The sequence below is a fragment of the Vespa velutina genome, chromosome 9 (genome assembly GCF_912470025.1).
Source record: "Vespa velutina chromosome 9, iVesVel2.1, whole genome shotgun sequence".
Lineage (NCBI taxonomy): Eukaryota > Metazoa > Arthropoda > Insecta > Hymenoptera > Vespidae > Vespa > Vespa velutina.
The window spans coordinates 5,691,490-5,713,907 of NC_062196.1; the positions used below are offsets into that span (position 1 = coordinate 5,691,490).

A 22,418-nucleotide genomic window follows, 5' to 3' on the forward strand; every position below is an offset into this window, starting at 1 on the left:
ATCCTTTTCATATAATTATTTTCATATCCAAAAAGATTCGCAATAAATCTTTGGGGCACAGATTATGAAATACGTAAGAAAGATTATGTGAATATACATATATTTAATCTTTACTTACTGGTAAATGTTAAAAAAGTTATTTTCAAAATACTATGTAAAAAAAACTTTTAATAATATTGTATATTAACAATCAAATGAATATAAATGAAATCTTACTGCTATAAGATTACTTTTTACCTTCTACCATTATTATATGATAACCAAACTTCGTTTTAACTGGTGGGTCCGTATAAATGGGAGAACTTAAATTAGAAATGGGCAATGCAAAAGCTGCTTCTTGAAATGGACCAACCATCGAACCACGTGTCATCCATCCAAGATCCCCCTTAGAATAATAATATAATATCAATACAATATAATATTCTACATTTTTATTTTTAAATAATGTAAATGAAAAAAAAAAAAAAGAAACATTTTGTACCCCAGATCGTGCTTTATCTTCACTATATGTTGCTGCCACTTCATTAAATTTTTGTCCAGCTTTTAACTTTTCCATAGCTTCTAATATCTTGGATTGTTTTTCACATAATATGTGCCTAACCTATACGAATCAATGAATTATAATATAAAAGTATTCCATTGAACGACATGTATAAATACAAACATTATATATATATATATACATATATAAGCATACTTTTACAGTAGTTCCACCTTTTTTTTCTGCTTTTTCTCCTTTTCCACTTTCTTCCGAACCTTTGGATTTACCAGCTTTACCGCCGGCGTTCTTCTTTGGAGGCATTCTTCGTTATTCAAAGCTATGAAAAATATGTTAAAGATAACATGAATGACGTCATCGATCATTGAATAAAACCTAGATACGAGCTTTTATTTCCCTCTCTACTAACCTCTATTTTCAATCACACAAATCACAAGGTGTACATAAATTTATGAACGATGTAGAAAGTATGTTAACTCGTCAATAAAAGTGACAATTATCATCGTTTCGTTACAAAGTGATTTCAACTTCTTAAAAAGTCGCTAGTTTTATGTGCATTCGATCTCAATAGATTTATTTTTAATTCATTTCGAATTCGTTAAAAACTTAAATAACATTGTGTCATTGTGATACATCATTATTATATGGGGTATGTATAACGTCATAGAAACGTTATGCTCACTTAAAATCCTTGTTCATGATACATTGAATTAGGACGATAAAAGATGATCAAACTTTGTATAATCGCGAACATTTTCTCATGTCGATGATCATCGACATTCATCTTTTGACATTTGCAAAATAATAAGTTCGAAGACATTGATGATACATTTTCGAGTTAAGGGATTGAAAAAGGCAAGAAAAAGGAAAAAAAAGAGAGAAAAAATAAAAATAGCTAAAGAAAAATTGTGAATATAATAAACGAAGGAGGAACAAATGAATAAATTCGTAGGGGAGAAATTTGTTTTTTGAACAAAACGAAAATTGAATTACGTTTGAAAAATCAGCGAAATAATAACGAAAAGAGTAACGTTAATATCGCAATATCGACGCGCACGCGCAGTCGAGACGTCTCTCGTCGGTAGGCAATTGTCTCTCGGGAGATCCGTCACATATATGCATGTAGAGTACGTCCATATCGGGGGATAAATAAGAGCTTTTCCGCTCTCTTTCTCTGTCTCTTTCTCTTTCTCTTTTTCTTTCTTTTTCTCGAAAGTTGTATCGAAAAGGTACCTGATTAGAAAAAAAAAAAAAAAGAAGAAAAAAAGGAAAAGGAAAAAAGAAAGAAAACTACCGCGCGTGCGAGAAGTGGGAAGTGTAAGATACGATATTTCGTTTATTTAGCTTTGAAGTGCTTCACGGAGGAACGACAAATAAACGAGTGACTTTAAACCATCGATGCCGAGGGCCAGCGGCCGTGTGATGCGCGCATATGTCTAGACTCGGAGGTACCCAGGTTCTGGGCACAGCACAGCAGGTGAAGAGGACAACCGCCGAGCACACGGCGGTGCTTAACTTTGTTGGTGGCAAACGTAGCAAGCTGTCGTCTGCGGTCTCGCTAACAGAGATCGACGATATCGAGAAGATGACGGATACGGCCGCGGCGGCCACGGCCACGACCGATACCACACAGAAGAGGGCGAATTTTTCAGCGTTGACCGTTGCTAATCCGAATGGCGTAAGCAAGATTTCGCCAAGCTTAGCAAGTGCAAAGCCTGGCTCCGCGAGGAAGCTTGTCATCAAGAATTTCAAAAGTAAGAAAGAGTATACGGACGGGACAACTTAACCTCAAAACAGCGCTTTTACTGTTCTTCTGTTATCCCTTAATCTTTCTTTTTCTATCACATTGCCCTTCTATATTCTATTTTTTTCTCTAGCTTTTATAATATATATATATATATATATATATATTTATATATATATTTTTTTATTTTATTTATTTGCTTTATTATCATTATCTCTTATCTCTGTTTCTGGATTTATAATATAAAATTTGCTCAGATTGCTTGCTATCATTTCTTTCCCTTTTGCATTCTTGCTCTCTCGCTCTCTCTCTCTCTTTTTCTCTCTCTCTCTCTCTCTCTCTCTCTCACTCTCTCTCTCTCTCTCTTTCTCTCTTTCTCTCTGTTACTCTACGTCATTTCTTTTTTTTATTTCACCATCTATAATCTTTCTTCTTGCGTATGTACCCTTCTAATAATTTTGATGATTCCGTCGAAAATTTTTAACGTCCTTCTTTTGTAACTAATAATAGGAGAACGACATAACCTATCCTGGCATCAATGCAAATTCATTGTCCGTACTTTAAACTGATGTTATGTATTTTAGGATTATCATCATTTGCTTCTCAACATTTCGCATCTTTAATTATTTATCCCTATAAGATTTTATGTACTGATATATTTTTTTCTCTAAACGAATTTCGTAAAATTCTACGATTGTCATACGTTTTCGTTATCGAGATGGGGTAATATTCTATAAATGGATCTACGTCATTTTTATTTTATTTTTTGAAAATGCTCAATTTTGTAAACATTTGAAATAAGACATATATAGAGTCATCTATATATTATATGTTATGCTTTAATCTTTTATAGAAAATAAAGTGATGACAATGAAATTTATGATGAGAAATATATTAGAAAATTTCTTTGTCATTTATAAAATATATAAAATTCATAAAATATATTATTTTCGTATGATGTTTTTGTACACTATATTGTTTTTCTGGAATGATCTGCAACTATAAACATATATGAGATATCTAAAAATACATTTGTTCTAATGTATATGTAAATCATATACACGTGTTTCTGCACTTGATATCAATTTACATAAATATGGGGAGGAAGTATTTCATTATAAAAATTTTAAAAATAAATTATGAAATATTAAAATGTACTTGTTGTACTTCCATGAATCTATGAAAGAATTATATTTTGTGTATTATAGTCTCTTTAAATGAAGTCTCAATTAGGAATAAAAAACTTTCTATAAATATTCATAAATATCAATGAGTTATTGTATCATGTTTCTGTAGATAAACCAAAATTGCCAGAAAATTATCAAGAACAAACATGGGAAAAGCTGCAAGAAGCTGTAATTGCCATACAAACAAGCAAAAGCATCCGTTATTCTTTAGAAGAACTTTACCAAGCTGTTGAGAACATGTGTAATCACAAAATGGCATCAACTCTTTATGCGAATTTAACAATACTAACAGAATCGCATGTTAAAGCTAATATTGAACAGTTTTTGGCAGAATCCATGGATAGACATATATTTTTGAAAAAAATGAATGAATGTTGGCAATCACACTGCAGGCAAATGATTATGATAAGAAGTATCTTTTTGTACCTGGATAGAACATATGTGTTACAAAATCCAAGTATATCTTCAATTTGGTAGGCATTTCTTAAAATAGTACAATGAAAGTTATTTGATATTTATACTAATATGCTTAGTATACTACTAATGTAATTGTTTTTTTTTGCATATGTTTCTAGGGATATGGGGTTACATTTGTTTAGATTACACATAGTACTAAATAATTTGGTGCAAACTCGTACTGTTGAAGGGTTACTTATGCTTATTGAAAAAGAACGACAAGGGGATACAGTGGATAGAACTCTTTTAAAATCGTTATTAAGAATGTTGTCTGATTTACAAATTTACCAAGAGGCCTTTGAATCTAAGTATGATAATTTACCATATGTGTTAATATATCTATATACTATATAATAATATGCAATTCTCTTTTTGTAATGTATTATTAATAACTATATTTCATAGGTTCCTGGTAGCAACAGAAAGATTGTATGCAGCAGAGGGCCAAAGATTAATGAATGAACATGACGTTCCTGAATATCTAGCACATGTAGACAAACGCCTGCAAGAAGAAAATGAACGTTTATTACATTATCTTGATACATCAACAAAGTATGTGTTATTGCAATTATTGTTATTGTTATAATAAGTGTACTTAATACTTTTTAACTAAATAATATTATATATATATATATATAATACTAATATGCTTAGTATACTAAGCATATATATATATATATATATATATATATATATATATATATAATATTACTTAATAACTAAGAGCATAATATTTTTTTTTCAGATGGTCTCTTATACATACGGTTGAGAAACAATTATTGTCTGAACATATTTCAAGCATTCTACAAAAGGGTTTAAGTGGTTTATTAGATGAAAATAGAATTAGTGATTTATCATTACTTTATAATTTATATAGTCGAGTAAAAAATGGTCTCGTCGAACTTTGTCTCAATTTTAATTGTTACATAAAGGTATGTATATTGTTAAGTATTTAATTTATATTTATATTATATTAATTTATATTATGTATAGAAATAAGTTATTAAAAAATAATGCAATGATTTTCTAGAAAAAAGGTAAAACAATAGTTATAGATCCAGAAAAGGATAAGACTATGGTACAGGAACTCTTAGATTTTAAGGATAAAATGGACAATATTGTTAATACATGTTTTCACAAAAATGAAAAATTTGCTAATAGTTTAAAGGAAGCTTTCGAAGCTTTCATAAATCAAAGAGCAAATAAACCAGCAGAATTAATAGGTATTATATTTAATGAATAATATATTTTAATAATCTTGAGTAATTAAATATTTCTCAAAATAATTAAAAAATTAATATATATTTTTTCCTTCCATTGCAGCAAAATTTGTCGATTGTAAGCTACGCGCAGGTAATAAAGAAGCCACGGAAGAAGAATTAGAACGATTATTAGATAAAATTATGGTATTATTTCGTTTTATACATGGAAAGGATGTATTCGAAGCTTTTTACAAAAAAGATTTGGCAAAGCGTTTGCTAGTTGGAAAATCTGCATCTGTTGATGCTGAAAAGTCCATGTTATCTAAATTAAAACAAGAATGTGGTGGAGGATTTACAAGTAAACTGGAAGGAATGTTCAAAGATATGGAACTAAGTAAAGATATTAATATTGCTTTTAAACAGGTAATTCATTATTCGATAGCAAATTTGTAAAAAAAAAAATATTCAATTATAACTCGTACTTTTGCTTTTTTTGATTTTGTAGTATGCGGGGAATCTGCAACATGAATTATCTGCAAGTAATTTAGACTTAACAGTTTCAATACTTACAATGGGATATTGGCCAACATATCCCGTAATGGAAGTTACATTACCAACAGAAATGGTGCAGTATCAAGATGTATTTAATAAATTTTACTTAGGAAAGCATAGTGGAAGGAAGTTACAATGGCAACCTACTCTAGGACACTGCGTTTTAAAAGCTTGGTTTAATCAGGTATATTATTGCATAAGTATTATAAAACGTATAATTATGCAAATTTTAATGGCATAATTTTTCTTAAAGGGCAATAAAGAACTACAGGTATCATTGTTCCAAGCATTAGTTTTAATATTATTTAATGATGCTGATAATCTTTCGTTGGAAGATATTAAAGCTGCAACTAACATTGAAGATGGCGAACTTAGAAGAACTTTACAATCTTTGGCTTGCGGGAAAGCTAGAGTTTTACAGAAACATCCACGAGGAAGAGATGTAGCTGATAATGATAGATTTGTTTTTAATGCGGAATTTACGAATAAATTATTCAGAATTAAAATAAATCAAATACAAATGAAAGAGACGGTAAAATTTATAATATATATTTCTATAAATAATCCTGTAATTTTTAATTGAAATTACTTAATTAAATAAATTTTTTCACAGAACGAAGAACAAAAAGCAACGGAGGAAAGAGTGTATCAAGATAGACAATATCAAATAGATGCCGCGATTGTCAGGATTATGAAAATGAGAAAAACACTCACGCACAATCTCCTCATTAGTGAATTATACAATCAATTAAAATTTCCTGTTAAGGTATGCACATTAATATCGTTATAAAAGAATAATAATAAATAACTAATTTTAAATATTTTTCTTCATATAATTAGCCTGCTGACTTAAAGAAGCGGATTGAGTCACTTATAGACAGGGATTACATGGAACGGGATAAAGATAATGCAAATCAGTACAATTATGTCGCGTAACCTGAATCAAATGCCAAAATTACGTCAGATTGGTTCAATTTTACATTTTCTAGTAAAACGAATCAATTAATTTTGGCGCTTGCCTATTGTGAATGTGTAAAGTTGAAGAAAGAAACAAAAAACTTTAACTGGTTAACTGTCAACGTGACGTTGCAGTACACAATCAGTTCATAAAAAAATACCTAGAATGGACCTCATTGTTTTGTTTTTTGTAGTAGTGCATACGGACACTGGACAGTTACAGTAATTTTTCAACAGTGCTTTACTGTTATCCTTGTGTTATTTCTAGATTTTGCTAAAAAGGACCATGTGCAAAATATCATCGATAATGCAGCAGTTTAAGATGTACCAACAATTTTTTATGCTAAGCAGTTTTTCACAGCATATTAAAAGATAAGCAGATGTAGTGCAAAACAACAAACATAATGTAACACTGTAATAGCTACAATGAAAATAACTTAAGAAATGAGAAACATAATGTACTAATTCCTTAAAAAATCGGCGACAGTGCGTTAATTGTAATAGATTTAAACTTTGCACCATATAAAACTTTGAAGAAGTTTGGCTTAAATATTCAAAATTATCCTGACACATAAAACTATTATTGAAAGTTAAGATTCTGGAGACCATATTACACTTACGAATCTCAGTTAAACCAAGGATAATAACTGTTTACAATAATTACAACAGGAACTTTAATTTTACAGTTAAATTTAATAGGCATTGTTGCAGCTGATTTTAGGTATAAAATAAAATAAAGATTTGTACAGTGGAAAAAGTATAGAGGTATGCAAGAAGTATTTTTAATTTACTTTTACTAACACATCGTGTAAAAAGTTTAAGGAAATGTAGAAAAAAAAATCCTTTTATTGAAACGAAATAAATTTCATTTGAACAGATTATATTAAAGGAGATCACTATGCCACACTACTTTGTAAGCATCTCGACATAGTACCTTACAATACAGTTCAGTAGTTATGAACGAAGTTTTAACAGAAAATATTATAACAGTTGTGATACAAAAAAAAAAAAAACATGTTCATCTTTCTTGGGAAAAAAGTAATAGGATAACACAAATTTATTAGTAAATAATAATGAGAAACACTGTGGAAAAAAATATTAACTTTAAATATTAATGTAGGAAAATTAAAAAAAAAAATTCTCATTTTTTTCAATTGAAACTCTAATATCTCCTCACTGCTTACATTATATGCTTTTTGCATATGTAAGCAATAAAGAAATTTATATACTATATTAATACATGCAATTGCAAAATATGTCTTATTAATATTTATTCTTTACATTCGAAATTGTACCATAACTTCGTATGTATCAACTGTTCATTTATAAAAAGGAAGTGATGAAAAAGATTAATTTGCTTTTGAAATAAATGTATTTATGTAAATCTTATGAGCTTAATTTTCATGTGAGTCAGTAAATTAGCCCGATTAAAAAAAGCTTAAAATCCTAGCCAATTCACTACATTAATAATATATAATAATTATAACACATTTACGAAAGAATAATAATATAGGATTGACAGAAGTCTCCTTTATTTTGTTATAAAAGCGACTTGTATATGTGTGTGTGTGCGTGCAAGTGTGCGTGAAGCGTATGTATATATTACTTTAAATTGAGAAGTGCATTTTCAAGATATACTCTTAATGTCTTCAATATCTACAGTGTTTCATGTTATTATATACTTGTTTTTTCTTTTTTCATTTTATAGATTCAATTTCTGGTGCCTTCCATCATTATATGTATATTATCATCTAGATCTGCTTATTTTTTATTATATTTAGTAAATGAATTGAGATATCTATCATATTTTAAGAGAACATTGTAGTCGGTGTTTGTTTTATTATTCTAGAATTAACACAATTATAAATAAATGATTTCTTTGTGTTACACAGGAAAAGGTAATAAAAAAAATACGAATATTAATATATAATAAATTATGTATCTGTGTCCTAGGGATGTAACTTTTTCACTCTGCTACATCAATTAGAAAATTAATGTTTTGAAGAAAATTTCATTTTTCCCCTGAATCTAATTTTAGAACATTTGACTTTGATTCATGCAAATATTATACATATCTATAATAGAAAAGAAAAATTCATGTAAATTATATCTGAGGGAAATGTATTGATTTCTTTTTTTTTGCGATTTGATAAATATACAAAAAATTGCTACTTATTTGTGGGTATATACAATAGATAATATTGGCTATTATCGACAGGTACAAAATTATTATGCAAACGTATTAATAACAGATAACTGCTAAAAAGTAATGTAAAAATTTTTAATATGTACGAAGAATGTACGCTAACATGATGAAACGAATAATTTATTATTTAGTAAGTTTGTTTATTGTATTTACGTTACACACCTATAAATACAAAAGTACCGTTTTATAATAAAATTCAAAATTTTAATTTATGTAACCTTTCTAAAATTTAGTTAGAATAAATTGGACATTGTACTGAAGTGATAAGTGAAAATTTCTTAATAACGTATCGTTGTTCGTATTTTATTATACAATCAATTATAAATTTACTTAAAACATAATTTTTGGAAGTTACAAGTATACTACTATTAATACTTTATCGTGTCTAAACTGAAGAATTTATTTGATAAATACTTCTAAAATTGTATATCAACGCGAGAATTATTATTTTAATGCTTTTATTGTTTTAATATATTCATTTCTTATATCAATTTCATTTAATAACGAGTTTGCAAAATTACTAGGATTAGCATTTTTGTGTAGAAAATCAGAAACTAATAATGATGGAGGTTTACCACCACCGTGTGCTAAACATTCCCAACGATATTTCTCACCAGCAACTCTACTCAGAGGATCGTGTTGAAAGTATGTTTGCCAAATCCAAGAGGCTATTGCACGTGATATTAAATAAGAATAATATTTGGCACCGTATCCAACTAGATGAGAAAATCGCAACTGCCATGCCTACAGACAAAAATAATGAATAATTATCATAAGCAATATATCCCATATTCATAATAATTTTTAAAAAAGAATACATACTGTATTTTCAATGTATGGTAAACCATAATATTTTTCTTGAATATCTTTTAAAATTTCTGTAGTAGATCTTTCTATTTTATTGCTATGATAAACATGATCTAACATACTATAAAATACTTGATTTTGCAGTTCTGATGCGCAAAAAATATATTTCGAAGCGCATAACTTTTTTAACAAATCATCTGGCATTTGCTCGTTCGTTTGATAATGTTTTGCAAACATAGACAGTACCTAATCAAAATATCAATTAAAATTTGCGTAAGACTTTACTCTGATAAATTTTTTATTGTACATAGGCTTACTCGTGGATCGCCTGCAAAATATTCCATTAACACGCTCGGTACTTCTGCAAAATCTGTACTGCATCTGGTACCTGTCACATGTTGATATTTCGTTCTACCTAACATAGAATGTAATGCATGTCCCATTTCGTGAAATAAATTATCAACTGAGGATGGATTTAGTAAACATGGATTAGACCATTTAGGTGATGGTAAAGATAACATTAAAACAACTATAGGAGTCTGAAAATATACATTATTGTCAAATTATAAAAGTAAATAAAAAAAATAACTTCATTTTTTTTTTTTTTTTATTTTTTTTTTCAATATCACCTGATAAGTTCCATTGGACAACTGTTTTCCACCTCTAATAGCAAAATGACAATCTTGATTAGGCTTTCCTTTTCTTTCAAAAAAATCACAATAAATGTAACCCAATGTTGTTTCATCTTTATCAATCACAGCTAATTTATGTATATTTTGTGCCCATACTTCACCACATAAAACTGGTACAGATTCCAGTCGTATTCCGTATAATGCTTGTACAAGATAATTTAAACCATCCATACAAGAGCCAAGAGAAAAATATGGAGCAAATTCATTGTTGGAAGTATTTAACCATGTTTTTTTAGCCATTGAGATAAAATAGGCTGTATCCCATGGCATCAAATCCTATACAATATAAATAAATTGTTAATTGTCTTCACTAATTATAAAATTAATTTATTTCTGAAAAAAAAACGAACTTGTTTTATAGACGATTGAATATCTTTCATTTTTTGCATCTCTTGAAAATCTTGCATCGCTTTAATTTGTAAATCATCATTCAAAATATTAAGAAAATCATTTACTGCTTCAGGTGTTTGTACTGTACTACCTTTTACAGCTCTGTGGAAAGAAATAATGTCTGAATAATAATGTAATATTCATTAGTAGAGAATGTTTCATTAAAATTTAAATAGAATTACCTGTGGACATATGTAGGAAATCCACATATTTGTGCCAATTGATGTCTACAATTTAAAAGCTTAACCAACAAATACTCTTGTTGTTTATCAGGATATAAGAATAGCTTGTAAGCTGCTTCACGAACAATAGTATTAGATGAATCTGTATAAAGTCCACTTACTAATATCTGACCATTGTGTATCTCAAAACTGAGAAAATTAGCTAATGTAAAATAATGGTGGCAACATATAGTAAAAATATTTTCATATATCTTTTAATATAAATATTAATAAATTGGATATCATTATACTCACTTTTGCCTGATACTTTCTGGCAAAATATCAGCCCTTATAGAGCGTGTAGTAACAGCACCAGCCATAAATTTCTGACCTGCCTTAATAATAAATCATTTATTAAAAAAATAAATATAATTACTAATAAATTAATAATATAATATGTATATACTGAGCTTACTTGTAGGATATTGTCATTTAACATGACAACTTGTTTTCTTTGTTCTTCTGGCAAATGAATACCACTTTGTTCGAAATCAAACAAAAATAGCTTGGCAACATGATCATCAATGGGAGAAGTTTTTAAAATGTCTCCATTCTTTACAACATGCTGTAATGCATTATATAAGTCACTGTGAGTATTAAGTCTGTTAAAAAAATAATATAAATAATGTTAATAATCCAATTGCAATTATTAACAAATGAATAGATTTAAATTACATACTTTTCAACGACACTACTTAGTGATATAGAAGCATCCTCCGCAGCTTCAATAAATTCTATATTTGGATGTGCAATTCTAATGAATTCTGCCAAATCTGCAACTTTACATAAAGTGTCAGACAATTCATCAAATATCTCTACCATATTTCTCTTTCTGTTAACATCAGTTACTTCAGCTATAAGTAAATCAGTTTGAGTAAATGCACGATCCTTCAATGTTTTAAATCCACTTGCATCTTTAAGTTCAGGTATACCAAATAAACCCTATAATATAAAGAATATTTAGCGATATACTTAAACAATGTATTTATAAATTTTATTGAATAAAATTGAACTCACAGTCTCCTTTTTGGACAAATTAAATCCATGTTCTATTTTTGTAATAGAATTGAATGCTGTTGCTAAAGGTGACCATGTATTTACATGTCTATACATTTTGAGATAGTTCAAAGAACACTTGTTGAATGGCATCATTTTGTTTTATTATTTATTTAATTAAAATATTAAACAAATGTAAATATATCTGCCAGTCTACAAAATACGAGATACATAAGAGATTAGAATAAATTAATTCAGACACTTTTATTGAGGTTATAATCTATGATTTGCGTATAAAATATTATATATACATATACATATATTCTCTATATATTATATTTTATTATATATATATATATATATATATATATATGTATTATATATAAAAGTATAAAACATTTCATAAAGAATATAATTAGTATACAATTTTTTCAAATTTATCTTCGAATACAATTATTTTTTTTTTTATGATTAGAAACAATAGATGAGTACTTCATCTTATTTGTATATTTTATACAGTCTTACGCATAATGCATTGCTCTTCTTAACAAAGATTACTGTCACACATATATTAAGTTTGTTCTTTTATTTTAATTATATATTTATTTTTTCTTTTGTTTTTTGGTGAACGATGGCGGCGTCATAGTTTGACGACGCTGCGCAATGTAGACATGTAACTCTTTTTAAATTAAGAAATAAATTAAATATGTAATGAAGTTAAAAAAATGAGAAAATCGAGAATTTCGTAACTGATAAAGATAAAGAGTTAATTATTATCAGATCCTTTGAACGATCATTGGTGGAATTTTTATAAATATGCAGTTAAATGTATAAGAGAAATTTTTTGAATTTAACAATTTTCAAGGTTAACCAAAGATAACAAATGGTAAGAAATAATTCCTATGCTTTATATATCTGTGAATAAATATTTAGTTTAGTACAATATTATATAATTACATACATATATATGTATATGTATATATATATATGTATACATATATATATATATATATTTGGTCATTATGGATGACAATACATTCCAGTGGAAGGGATGTGCTTATATATATAAGGACATATTCGACGTTTACACTCCTACGTATATTTACTGACAGATTAGATATATACAAAAATTTCTGGGTTTCTTTGTATTTAATACTTAATATTTTTTTTTTCTTTCTTTTTTTTTTTTGTTAATATTTATGTTTTCGTCACGTTAATTTTTTGGATTCAATATTTTCATCATTTATTTACAAATTATTAAGTATATATATATATATGTGTGTGTGTGTGTGTGTGTGTGTATGTTTTCACGTATGCATAATATATGTATAATATGTGAAATATATGTGTATATGTAGTACATTGCAATTTTGTTCTTGTTTTCATTTTCTCATTTATTATAATTTATATGCATATTATGATTTTGTTAGTTAATATATTTTATATATTTTTATATTTACAAAATATCACATAAAAGATTGTTAAAATAAAATATTATTAATAGTCGAAAACTGGACTAGAGGGAAATTTGTTTGATGCTGTGAGGCAACTAGCAGAGAGTGAAATTCAACTTATTAAAGTTATTGAGGAATCTACCATGGATTGTCAAAGAAATACTACGGATATGAAATCTACAACAAAAAAAAAGAATACCAAGAAATCATCTAAACTTTCAAATGTAAGAATGATTGATTATATTAATTTTATAATGTATTCAATAAATATACAATAATAATATATTTCAATAATTTTTATTTTAATTTATTTGTTATTATGAATAGATTCGACCGTCTGCCGCTTTATTGGCAGCCAAACAAGAGGCAGTACAGCGCAAAATTTTACAAAATAAAAAGTCTAACACAAACTTTGTATACGACATTTATCAAAAGATAAGAGATGCATATAGTATTGTGCATAAGGAAACTGGTATTGTTTATGATCATTCTATGGAGGAACATAAATGTTTGTGGGATGAAAATTATCCTGAATGTCCAAATAGATTAATAAGGATCTTAGAAAGATGTAAAGAGTTAGAATTGTTGAATAGATGTAAATTAATTTCAACCAAATTTTGTACAGAAAATGACATACTTCAAATGCACAGTCAAAAACAAATAGATATATTAAAATCAACCAGTGGATGTATGGATTTGGACAAATTGGAAACATTGTCTTCTAAATATGATGCTATATATATACATCCAGTAGGTAGATTATAGATAATAATCTTAGGGAATTAAAATTAATTAATTTATTTTTCAGTCCACTTATAAATTATCTTTATTGGCTGTGAGTTCAACAATAAGTTTAGTAGAAAGTATTTGTAAAGGAGATATACAAAATGGCATGGCCATTATCAGGTAAAATGTAATTATTTTTCAAAATCTTTTAGATTATTTATTGTCTTTAATTCCATTATATTTCAGACCACCTGGACATCATGCAATGAAATCTGAATATTGTGGATATTGTTTTTATAATAACGTGGCTATTGCGGCAAAAAAAGCTTTAAATGATAATTTAGCAAATAAAATTCTTATTGTTGATTGGGATGTACATCATGGACAAGCTACTCAACAAATGTTTTATGATGATTCACGGTATTATTTTGATTAATAAATAATCATCCATTTTAAGTTTATAATTAAGTCCAGTGAGAATTATATATTTATTAATATTACTTTATATTTTCTTTTTAGTGTAGTTTATTTTTCAATACATCGTTATGAAAATGGAACATTCTGGCCTAATTTAGAAGAATCTGATTTTCATTACATTGGTAAAGGTTTGGGAGAAGGTTATAATTTTAATATACCACTTAACAAAACTGGTATGACAAATGCTGATTATATTGCAATATTTCAACAAGTTTTATTACCAATGGCTTATGAGGTAAATAGTATAAATCAATTTTCTTTTTAAATATTAATTTAGAGACTTCATATCAAAAAATGAAATGCTTCCAAATTATAAAAGAACATAATGTAGAAATAATACTATATATTTATTATAGTTTCAACCTGATCTCATAATAGTCTCAGCTGGTTATGATGCAGCATTGGGATGCCCAGAGGTAAAATAATAGAATTTATTTAACTATTGTTTTATTTTTCCTAATTCCATCCAGATCTTATTATTATTTCTGTTGGATTTGATTCTACGTTTGGATATGAAAGAGTTAAGAAAAATGATTTATATATAATTTTCGACTACATTCTTATTATTTATTTTTACTCATGCATATTTTTTCTAAAAATTATCATTATGAATTACTAGAATAGAAATTTAAATATAATATGTATATATACGTGTATATATTTTTTATGATATAAAGGGTGAAATGGAAATAACACCTGCATGTTATGCTCATCTATTGTCATCTCTATTGAGTTTGGCAGCTGGAAAGGTAGCTGTAGTATTGGAGGTATATTTTATAAATTACCTATGTAATCTATTTATATAATTAATTTTAAAAACTGATAATCAATGTAATTATGTTGATAGGGTGGTTATTGTTTAAAGTCATTGGCTGAAAGTGCTGCACTAACTCTGCGAACATTATTAGGTGATCCATGTCCTATGTTGCAAACATTACAATTACCATCATTAAGGTAATTATAGTGAAATAAAATATTTAACAAGAAAGTTAATTCATATTATATATTACATGTATTTTTAGTATACGCGACACGATTTTAAATACTATCTACGTTCATAAACAGTTTTGGAAATGTTATCAATATCAAGAACAATATAGTATTAATAATAGAATTGACAGAAAAGAAGAAAATAATGATCAACATTTGCCTGTTGTTAATTACAAGTAAGTTATACTATAGTATATAACGTATAAAAAAAAATTTATTATCACTTGTATACTTATATAGGGGAGAAGTGTATAAGCCAGATATTTATGAAACAAGAAATTGTTATCCTGTACAAAGTAAAAATACTCTTGAAGCATTAGATAAAAAATTAAATTCATTAATAAAATGTAAGTCCTTCGTTATAATAACATTAACTTTATATTTTGAATAATAATATATTAAAAAGAAGTATTTTTATAGTTACAAATTTATCCAAAGCACCTAACAAAGTATGTATTGTATATGACAACAGGATGTTGAAACATTGCGATACTATTAATAACACACATCCAGAAAAGCCAAATCGAATTTTAAGCATTTATAAAAAACATGAAGAACATGGTTTATTAGAGCGGTGCTATTTACAACAAGTATGTAATGTTGATTTATTTAATTTATTAATATGTACATACTTAGAATAAGATATCTGAAATTAATAACTGAATTATACATTATATTTGATAAAGGGAAGAGTGGCAACAGAGGAAGAAATATTATTAGCTCATTCACAAGACTACATTCATGCAATAAAAAAGACAGAAACATTTAAAACCAAAGATTTGGAAAGGCAAGCATTAAAATATAATTCTGTTTATTTGCATAATGAAACATGGTTTTCCGCTTGTGTATCTGTTGGTTCATTACTTCAAATTGTGGACAATGTATTAAATGGACAAGCACAATCTGGAGTTGCAGTAATAAGACCTCCAGGACATCATGCAGAACCAAATCTAGCATGTGGTTTTTGTATTTTTAATAATGTTGCAGTAGCAGCAAAATATGCTCTAAATATTCATAATGTAAAGAGGTAAAAAGAATTATTTATTATTTAATTTAATTGAAAATTGTAATAGTCAAAATATAAAAGTGAAAGTGATTAAAATTATTTTCATAATTTTCAGGATATTAATAGTAGATTGGGATGTACATCATGGAAATGGAACTCAATCTATTTTTGAAAATGATCCAAATGTACTTTATATATCCATTCATCGTTATGACAATGGAAGTTTTTTCCCACATTCTAAATACGGCAATTATACTTCTGTTGGGTCAGGGTTAGGAGAAGGTTATTGTATAAATATACCATGGAACAAAGTGAGTATTGTACTATATAATTTTAATTTTTACCTTTCTAACAAAGATTTGTTATTGTTATTGTTTTTTTTTTTTTTTTTTTTTTCTTAGAAAGGAATGGGAAATGCAGAATATATAGCTGCATTTCAACAAGTTGTTATGCCAATTGCTTATCAATTCAATCCAGAATTAGTTCTAGTCTCTGCAGGCTTTGATGCTTGTATTGGAGATCCACTAGGGGGTATGTGATAATATATATATAAAATATTATTAACACAATCATTGAATGATATAAAAAAAAAAATATTTATTTTAAGGATGTACAGTGACTCCAGAAATGTATGGACATTTAACACATTGGTTATCTTCTTTGGCAAATGGACGTATTATCCTTAGTCTGGAGGGAGGTTATAATATAAATTCAATTTCTCATTCAATGGCGATATGTACAAAAGCGTTACTTGGTGACCCATTACCCTTGCTAGATGCTTCGTTAATACCATGTTCAAGTGCAATACATTCTATAAATAATGTGTTAAAAACACAAAAGAAATATTGGCCCAATTTAATGTTCAATTTATCATTGCCAAAAGAAAATCTCACGAAAATTGCTACTTATAAGAAAATGAATGAGCAAGTTAGAAATTCTAAATTTAATGAACATTCAGAATCCAAAATTGCTTTAGAAGGCATTGAAAATGAAAAATTGGATATCAAACTTTCCTTTAATAAAAATAGTATGAATTTAGTAACGGATGAAGAGATATTGAAACTTCAAAATGAGATAGAAAATATAAAAATTAAGAATTCAAAAACTATGAAAGAATTGACAACTACAGAAATAGCTAGAACATGTGTAAATAAGGATCAACAAAAAGAAAGACAGAGAAGAGAGACTGCAGGAAGTTCTAATAATGCAAGTAGTAGTAATGATTTTGGAGAGAATAGAGGAATTTATGATGGAGCTGCAGCAACAAGTTTGACCGATTATCTCTCTGATAATCTGCAGGTAATGATTTTTTATTACTGCAACTTCTTTTTAGTTGTTTCTATGATCGTATTAAAATATAAAAACTTTATATACAGGCATTAATAGCTGGAGAAATGTTTGCTGTTATACCATTGCGCGATTGTCCACATCTAGATACTGTTAATGATGTACCATCTCGTGGTATTGATGTACATTTACCATGTATGGAATGTGGTAGCAATGTTGAAAATTGGATTTGTTTACAATGTTACACCGTACATTGTGCAAGAAATATCAACCAACATGCATTATTACATGCTGATGAAACTCAACATCCTTTGACTCTAAGTTTTAGTGATTTATCAGTTTGGTGTTACGGATGTGAAGCTTATATTGACAATCCGGTAAGATATTTTAATATTATAAAAAATAAGAATTCTATGTAAATATTTATTACGATTTTAGAGATTATATGCGGCTCGGAATGCAGCACATCAAAGTAAATTTAATCAAGATTCACCATGGACTTATGAGGGACAATGAATTAGTGCCATATTTTGGTTATAATTACGTGTAGCTGATATTGATAAAATTAGAAATTTATTGGAATGTTATTATTTAGTATTTTTACATATTATTTTTACTAAATTCTAAATAATCTGTCTTTACTAAATCTTTAACAAAAATTACTATTCTTTTACAAAATAATCTATATATAATTAGGAATAGAAAGACGAATATATATGAAATATGAAATATGAAATATAATATGTTTGCAATATAATACTAATTTTATCACTATTATTAATAACTAGTACGCTCGAATTTAACATATATTAAAATATTCTTCTATTGTAATATTAGGAATCTGATTATGTTGATTTAATACATTGCCAAAATATAATGAAATTTATTATGTATAAATAATGTAAAGTTTATTTTACTAAGGAAATAGTGGATAATTTTAGAGAGAAGATATTTTCTTAAACAGCAAATATTTTCATAAAGTCTCTATATATGTCAGGCGACTACAATAATTAATGAATACATAGATATATATATATATACGTAAAAATACATTCACTTATAAACATATAATTTTTTTTATGATAAATACTTATACTTACATTGCAATATTTACAAAAATCTAGTCGACATTCTTATGTAACCATACTTTATAAACATAAATAAAAAGCAAGTAAAATTAAATTAATTTTGTACTTTAAACTTACAGTTTGATATACAATATACAATGCATGAAATAAAATATATAATTATATTTCATAAAATATACAAGAAAATAATTGTTTCAAGTAATTATTAAAAATTTTACATTTTTGTTTTTGAATAGATTTTCGTGATGATAAAATATGGAATAATTTATTTATTTTACTTTTTCTATGTAAACACTGAATTTTTAGTCTTTTTTACAAATTGTGTTGATTTTTCAATCTTGATTAATGCTAATCTAAACTGTCGAAAAAACATAAATATATCATATATAAGTTGCTTTATTGAACTCTGATTAAAAAGGCTATTATTCTGTATATTTATATGTTCAAGAATTGTTTTTAATGATGGCAATTTTTCAGTCGAAACGTGTGGATATGTCCATACAATATAATACTTAAATAATAGAGTATTATTTTGGAAATATTCAGCAAATTCTCCTACAGCACTATAAGGCAATGTATAATACAATCTATATGGTATTCTTTTATATTTGAATTTTTCTTCACATTCCTGAAGTTTTTGTGTAATACTATTATACACTTCTGTCATATTCTTCGAACCTTGTTCATAAAGATAAAAGTCTTTGGTTAAGCGGTACTTATGATTGTCACTACTAACATATGTTTTATGTGTATTTCTTAAATGTAAAAGTGCAGTTGGTATGGGATATATATACGATGTATATAAATGTATATGTGTGAGATGAGGTTTAGCTTTCAATTCAGCACTCATATGTGATGTTAGAGGGAAAACTCCACCTTGATGTACAAAACCATAAAATAAACATAATATGATGTTAAAAAAATACCAAATAATTTGCAACTTTGTAAGCTTAAATATTTTTTGTGGCATATAATTAGTTCGATTATTTTTTTTAATATGTGAGGTAATATCAACTCCAGGTACATGATATAACTTTGGAGCATATAAGAAAACCAATGGTAATATCACAGGTATTATAAAACGAGGTTCTTGATGGGGAAAAAAAGATAATAATGCTACAGGAACAATAAATGATGTTGTCATTAAACTAACTATACTTTGTATCCGTGGTAATTCCAGCCATTTTCCTTTTAAACCACTGCAAGCAATTAATACTCATTAACATGCATGCTACTTTTGAAGATATAAATATTATAAAATTTACAGTTTAGAAAACTAAAATTATGTATAATAATGCATTTTAATTATCCTAAATTTTTATATTATTATATTAAAATATTCACCTGAATGACATCCTTGCAAATGTAAGTAATCCAATAATTCCAAGTACATTGTATAATAGAGGTATGTTTAATAAAAAATGCAAAAAGCGTGGATGTAAACCATGACTTTCTAAATTTTTAGAATTGGCATTATATTTTAAAAAATTAAGTGGTGTCACTACAAAATTATTCAAACTAATATCCAAATTTCCTATTTCTCCCATTGTTAAGTAACCAAAGTAAAAACTATCAACTATGATAAAGAAAATAGCAGCAGGTATGCCACAAAGGATAAAAGTAAATATTCTTATATGAAAATGAAGCAAACCAATAGTTCTTGAACCAAGACCTCTTTGTAACCAAAAAAATACAGGAGGAAATGCAAATGCAACAAATGTTGGTCTGTTAAATATACCAATAACAGTAATGGTAGCTATTTTAAAACAATGATTTAAAGAATGTGAAGGTAATGATCCTAAAAGTTTATAATATTTAACACGTTCCACTCCATTTTTAGCTTCATCATATTTGTTTGAAAGATAATCACTCTGTATAATGACCTAAAATGACAAAAGTTTGTTATTGTTGCGCTTATTTTATTATATATTTGTAAGCGATTTGTTCAATTATGTTTCCTACGTTTGTTGAATTGGAATTTTATACCTTTTCTGAGTATACCATGCACTGTGAGGTATAGAATAATAGTAAAGAAGTCAATGTTAATTCAATGGAATTTGAAAACACACGTGTAGCATAAGTTAACATTACATATGAACTTGCAAATGTAATCAATCTCACTTTATAGTTTTGGCCGCACATACAACATATCTTATATAGACAGTAATCCGATACGAATGATAAAATACACATAAAGAGTCTTGGAAAGACTATAAGATAATATGGTGATATTAAGGATGTACCAAAGAAATAAAATGCATAGGATGAAAGAAATTTTAAAACTGAATAGGATGTGCCCACAATTATTTGCGGTATAAAAACAGTTCGAATGGGAAATGTTGCATTATATTCCCATGGTTTGTAAACATCTATGTCAAAACGATCTCCTGTAAGAGTAAACGCTTCATCGTATATTTGTCATGAAAATTTGAACCTGATAATCCTACTACAATAAAAAGTAGTTACCTGATATAACTTCTATAGCTTGAAAATATTCATCCGGATGTATATATCCAGTTTGTGGAATAAAAGTCAAAAAAATTCTAAATGCAGCTAAAACCCAATACAGTTTCATTTTTCTTTTTATAGGCGAAATAGGTTTGTATTCATCAATAGATCTGCGATATTCGGTTATGTGACGCATTATTTTTGAGTAAGGAGATATCATGAATTAATAATTTAATAGTTATAATTTCGAAAATTGCCATTCAATCATCGAATTAGATCGTGTATATTCAATTTGCCTCATAATAACAAATGAATTAGTTTTACATAATAATACATCCTTTTAATAACGACATAATTTCTAGTACAACTTAAATTATGTTAAAATTTTAATTATATCATAAATGTTAACATCACTATATTAAATTATCAACGCTTTCTGATAATTTCATACAAGCCGCGATCGTTTTTTATCACCGTCAGTACTGTCAGTAAATCTCAATGTTTACTCACTATCAGTCAGTACTGCCAAGATGACACAAAGCATAGACCATTACGTGTATTACGAATAGCATACTCTCATAGTAAAAATATCGAACTCTAGAGGATAAACAGATAAACGTTATGTCACTATAATTTCTCTTTTTTCTTAGGGATATGTGATTGGTCAATATGTTTCTGTAATGTCATTGGATTAATGATGTAATATAAAATAAGTATCACAGAGATACAATTATCTATGACGTATTACGTATTAATAAAAAAATTCTTTACTTAAAGTACTTAAGATTATATTATATTATATATTATATTGAATAAGACAAGCAGAGATAATATATTCTTATATGTTTACCTATTTGTTGACTATAGTTCTACTATTCGATAACGGGATAAACACGTAGCAGGGTTGCCAGACAAATTCTCACACGAGGAAACACAGACGTCATATTATCCCCACTACGACTTTACTACGTCACTTGTGTCACGTGACATAAGATATGTATCGTCATACGTCGACGTGCCTCTAATCTAACCT

The 22,418-nt window shown here is 27.4% G+C and overlaps 5 protein-coding genes across 11 annotated transcripts; 2 read left to right on the top strand and 3 right to left on the bottom strand.

The window, feature by feature from the left end:
- Window positions 1-148: 148 nt before the first annotated feature.
- On the bottom strand, window positions 149-2,145 carry LOC124951409 (peptidyl-prolyl cis-trans isomerase NIMA-interacting 4). The gene is made up of 4 exons (XM_047499752.1): window positions 909-2,145; window positions 698-818; window positions 482-601; window positions 149-385 (listed from the first exon to the last, which is right to left on the bottom strand). The coding sequence occupies exons 2-4, from the start codon at window positions 800-802 to the stop codon at window positions 227-229; spliced, it is 384 nt and encodes a 127-aa protein (XP_047355708.1). The 5' UTR covers window positions 803-818; window positions 909-2,145; the 3' UTR covers window positions 149-226.
- Window positions 937-7,478, top strand: LOC124951405 (cullin-4A). Of its 3 annotated transcripts, none has more exons than XM_047499745.1 (12): window positions 937-1,148; window positions 1,844-2,253; window positions 3,540-3,903; window positions 4,006-4,194; window positions 4,292-4,438; window positions 4,632-4,818; window positions 4,917-5,109; window positions 5,210-5,511; window positions 5,594-5,824; window positions 5,894-6,172; window positions 6,254-6,406; window positions 6,481-7,478. In XM_047499745.1, the coding sequence occupies exons 2-12, from the start codon at window positions 1,932-1,934 to the stop codon at window positions 6,574-6,576; spliced, it is 2,463 nt and encodes an 820-aa protein (XP_047355701.1). In that variant the 5' UTR covers window positions 937-1,148; window positions 1,844-1,931; the 3' UTR covers window positions 6,577-7,478. The 3 variants fall into 3 exon arrangements, with proteins under 3 accessions (XP_047355701.1, XP_047355700.1, XP_047355702.1); XM_047499744.1 differs by lacking the exon at window positions 937-1,148 and adding an exon at window positions 1,441-1,728; XM_047499746.1 differs by lacking the exon at window positions 937-1,148 and adding an exon at window positions 1,441-1,626.
- Window positions 7,424-12,787, bottom strand: LOC124951406 (mitochondrial intermediate peptidase). The gene is made up of 11 exons (XM_047499747.1): window positions 12,435-12,787; window positions 11,931-12,122; window positions 11,593-11,855; window positions 11,329-11,515; window positions 11,169-11,248; window positions 10,875-11,063; window positions 10,653-10,794; window positions 10,240-10,578; window positions 9,928-10,149; window positions 9,626-9,856; window positions 7,424-9,547 (listed from the first exon to the last, which is right to left on the bottom strand). The coding sequence occupies exons 2-11, from the start codon at window positions 12,063-12,065 to the stop codon at window positions 9,248-9,250; spliced, it is 2,088 nt and encodes a 695-aa protein (XP_047355703.1). The 5' UTR covers window positions 12,066-12,122; window positions 12,435-12,787; the 3' UTR covers window positions 7,424-9,247.
- On the top strand, window positions 12,465-19,044 carry LOC124951404 (histone deacetylase 6). Of its 4 annotated transcripts, none has more exons than XM_047499739.1 (18): window positions 12,465-12,795; window positions 13,414-13,587; window positions 13,691-14,113; window positions 14,172-14,269; window positions 14,336-14,509; window positions 14,609-14,801; window positions 14,923-14,982; window positions 15,244-15,333; window positions 15,414-15,520; window positions 15,589-15,732; window positions 15,797-15,903; window positions 15,977-16,146; window positions 16,243-16,583; window positions 16,678-16,873; window positions 16,964-17,093; window positions 17,170-17,861; window positions 17,939-18,226; window positions 18,288-19,044. In XM_047499739.1, the coding sequence occupies exons 1-18, from the start codon at window positions 12,793-12,795 to the stop codon at window positions 18,363-18,365; spliced, it is 3,468 nt and encodes a 1,155-aa protein (XP_047355695.1). In that variant the 5' UTR covers window positions 12,465-12,792; the 3' UTR covers window positions 18,366-19,044. The 4 variants fall into 4 exon arrangements, with proteins under 4 accessions (XP_047355695.1, XP_047355696.1, XP_047355698.1 ...); XM_047499740.1 differs by lacking the exon at window positions 12,465-12,795 and adding an exon at window positions 12,949-13,005; XM_047499742.1 differs by lacking the exon at window positions 12,465-12,795 and adding an exon at window positions 12,965-13,046.
- LOC124951407 (GPI mannosyltransferase 4) lies at window positions 18,572-22,328 on the bottom strand. Of its 2 annotated transcripts, XM_047499749.1 has the most exons (5): window positions 22,236-22,328; window positions 21,404-21,982; window positions 20,924-21,324; window positions 20,282-20,820; window positions 18,572-20,136 (listed from the first exon to the last, which is right to left on the bottom strand). In XM_047499749.1, exons 2-5 carry the CDS (start codon window positions 21,603-21,605, stop codon window positions 19,221-19,223), a joined length of 2,058 nt encoding a protein of 685 aa, XP_047355705.1. In that variant the 5' UTR covers window positions 21,606-21,982; window positions 22,236-22,328; the 3' UTR covers window positions 18,572-19,220. The 2 variants fall into 2 exon arrangements, with proteins under 2 accessions (XP_047355705.1, XP_047355704.1); XM_047499748.1 differs by lacking the exon at window positions 22,236-22,328 and having other exon boundaries at window positions 21,404-22,189.
- Between the last annotated feature and the right edge of the window lie 90 nt (window positions 22,329-22,418).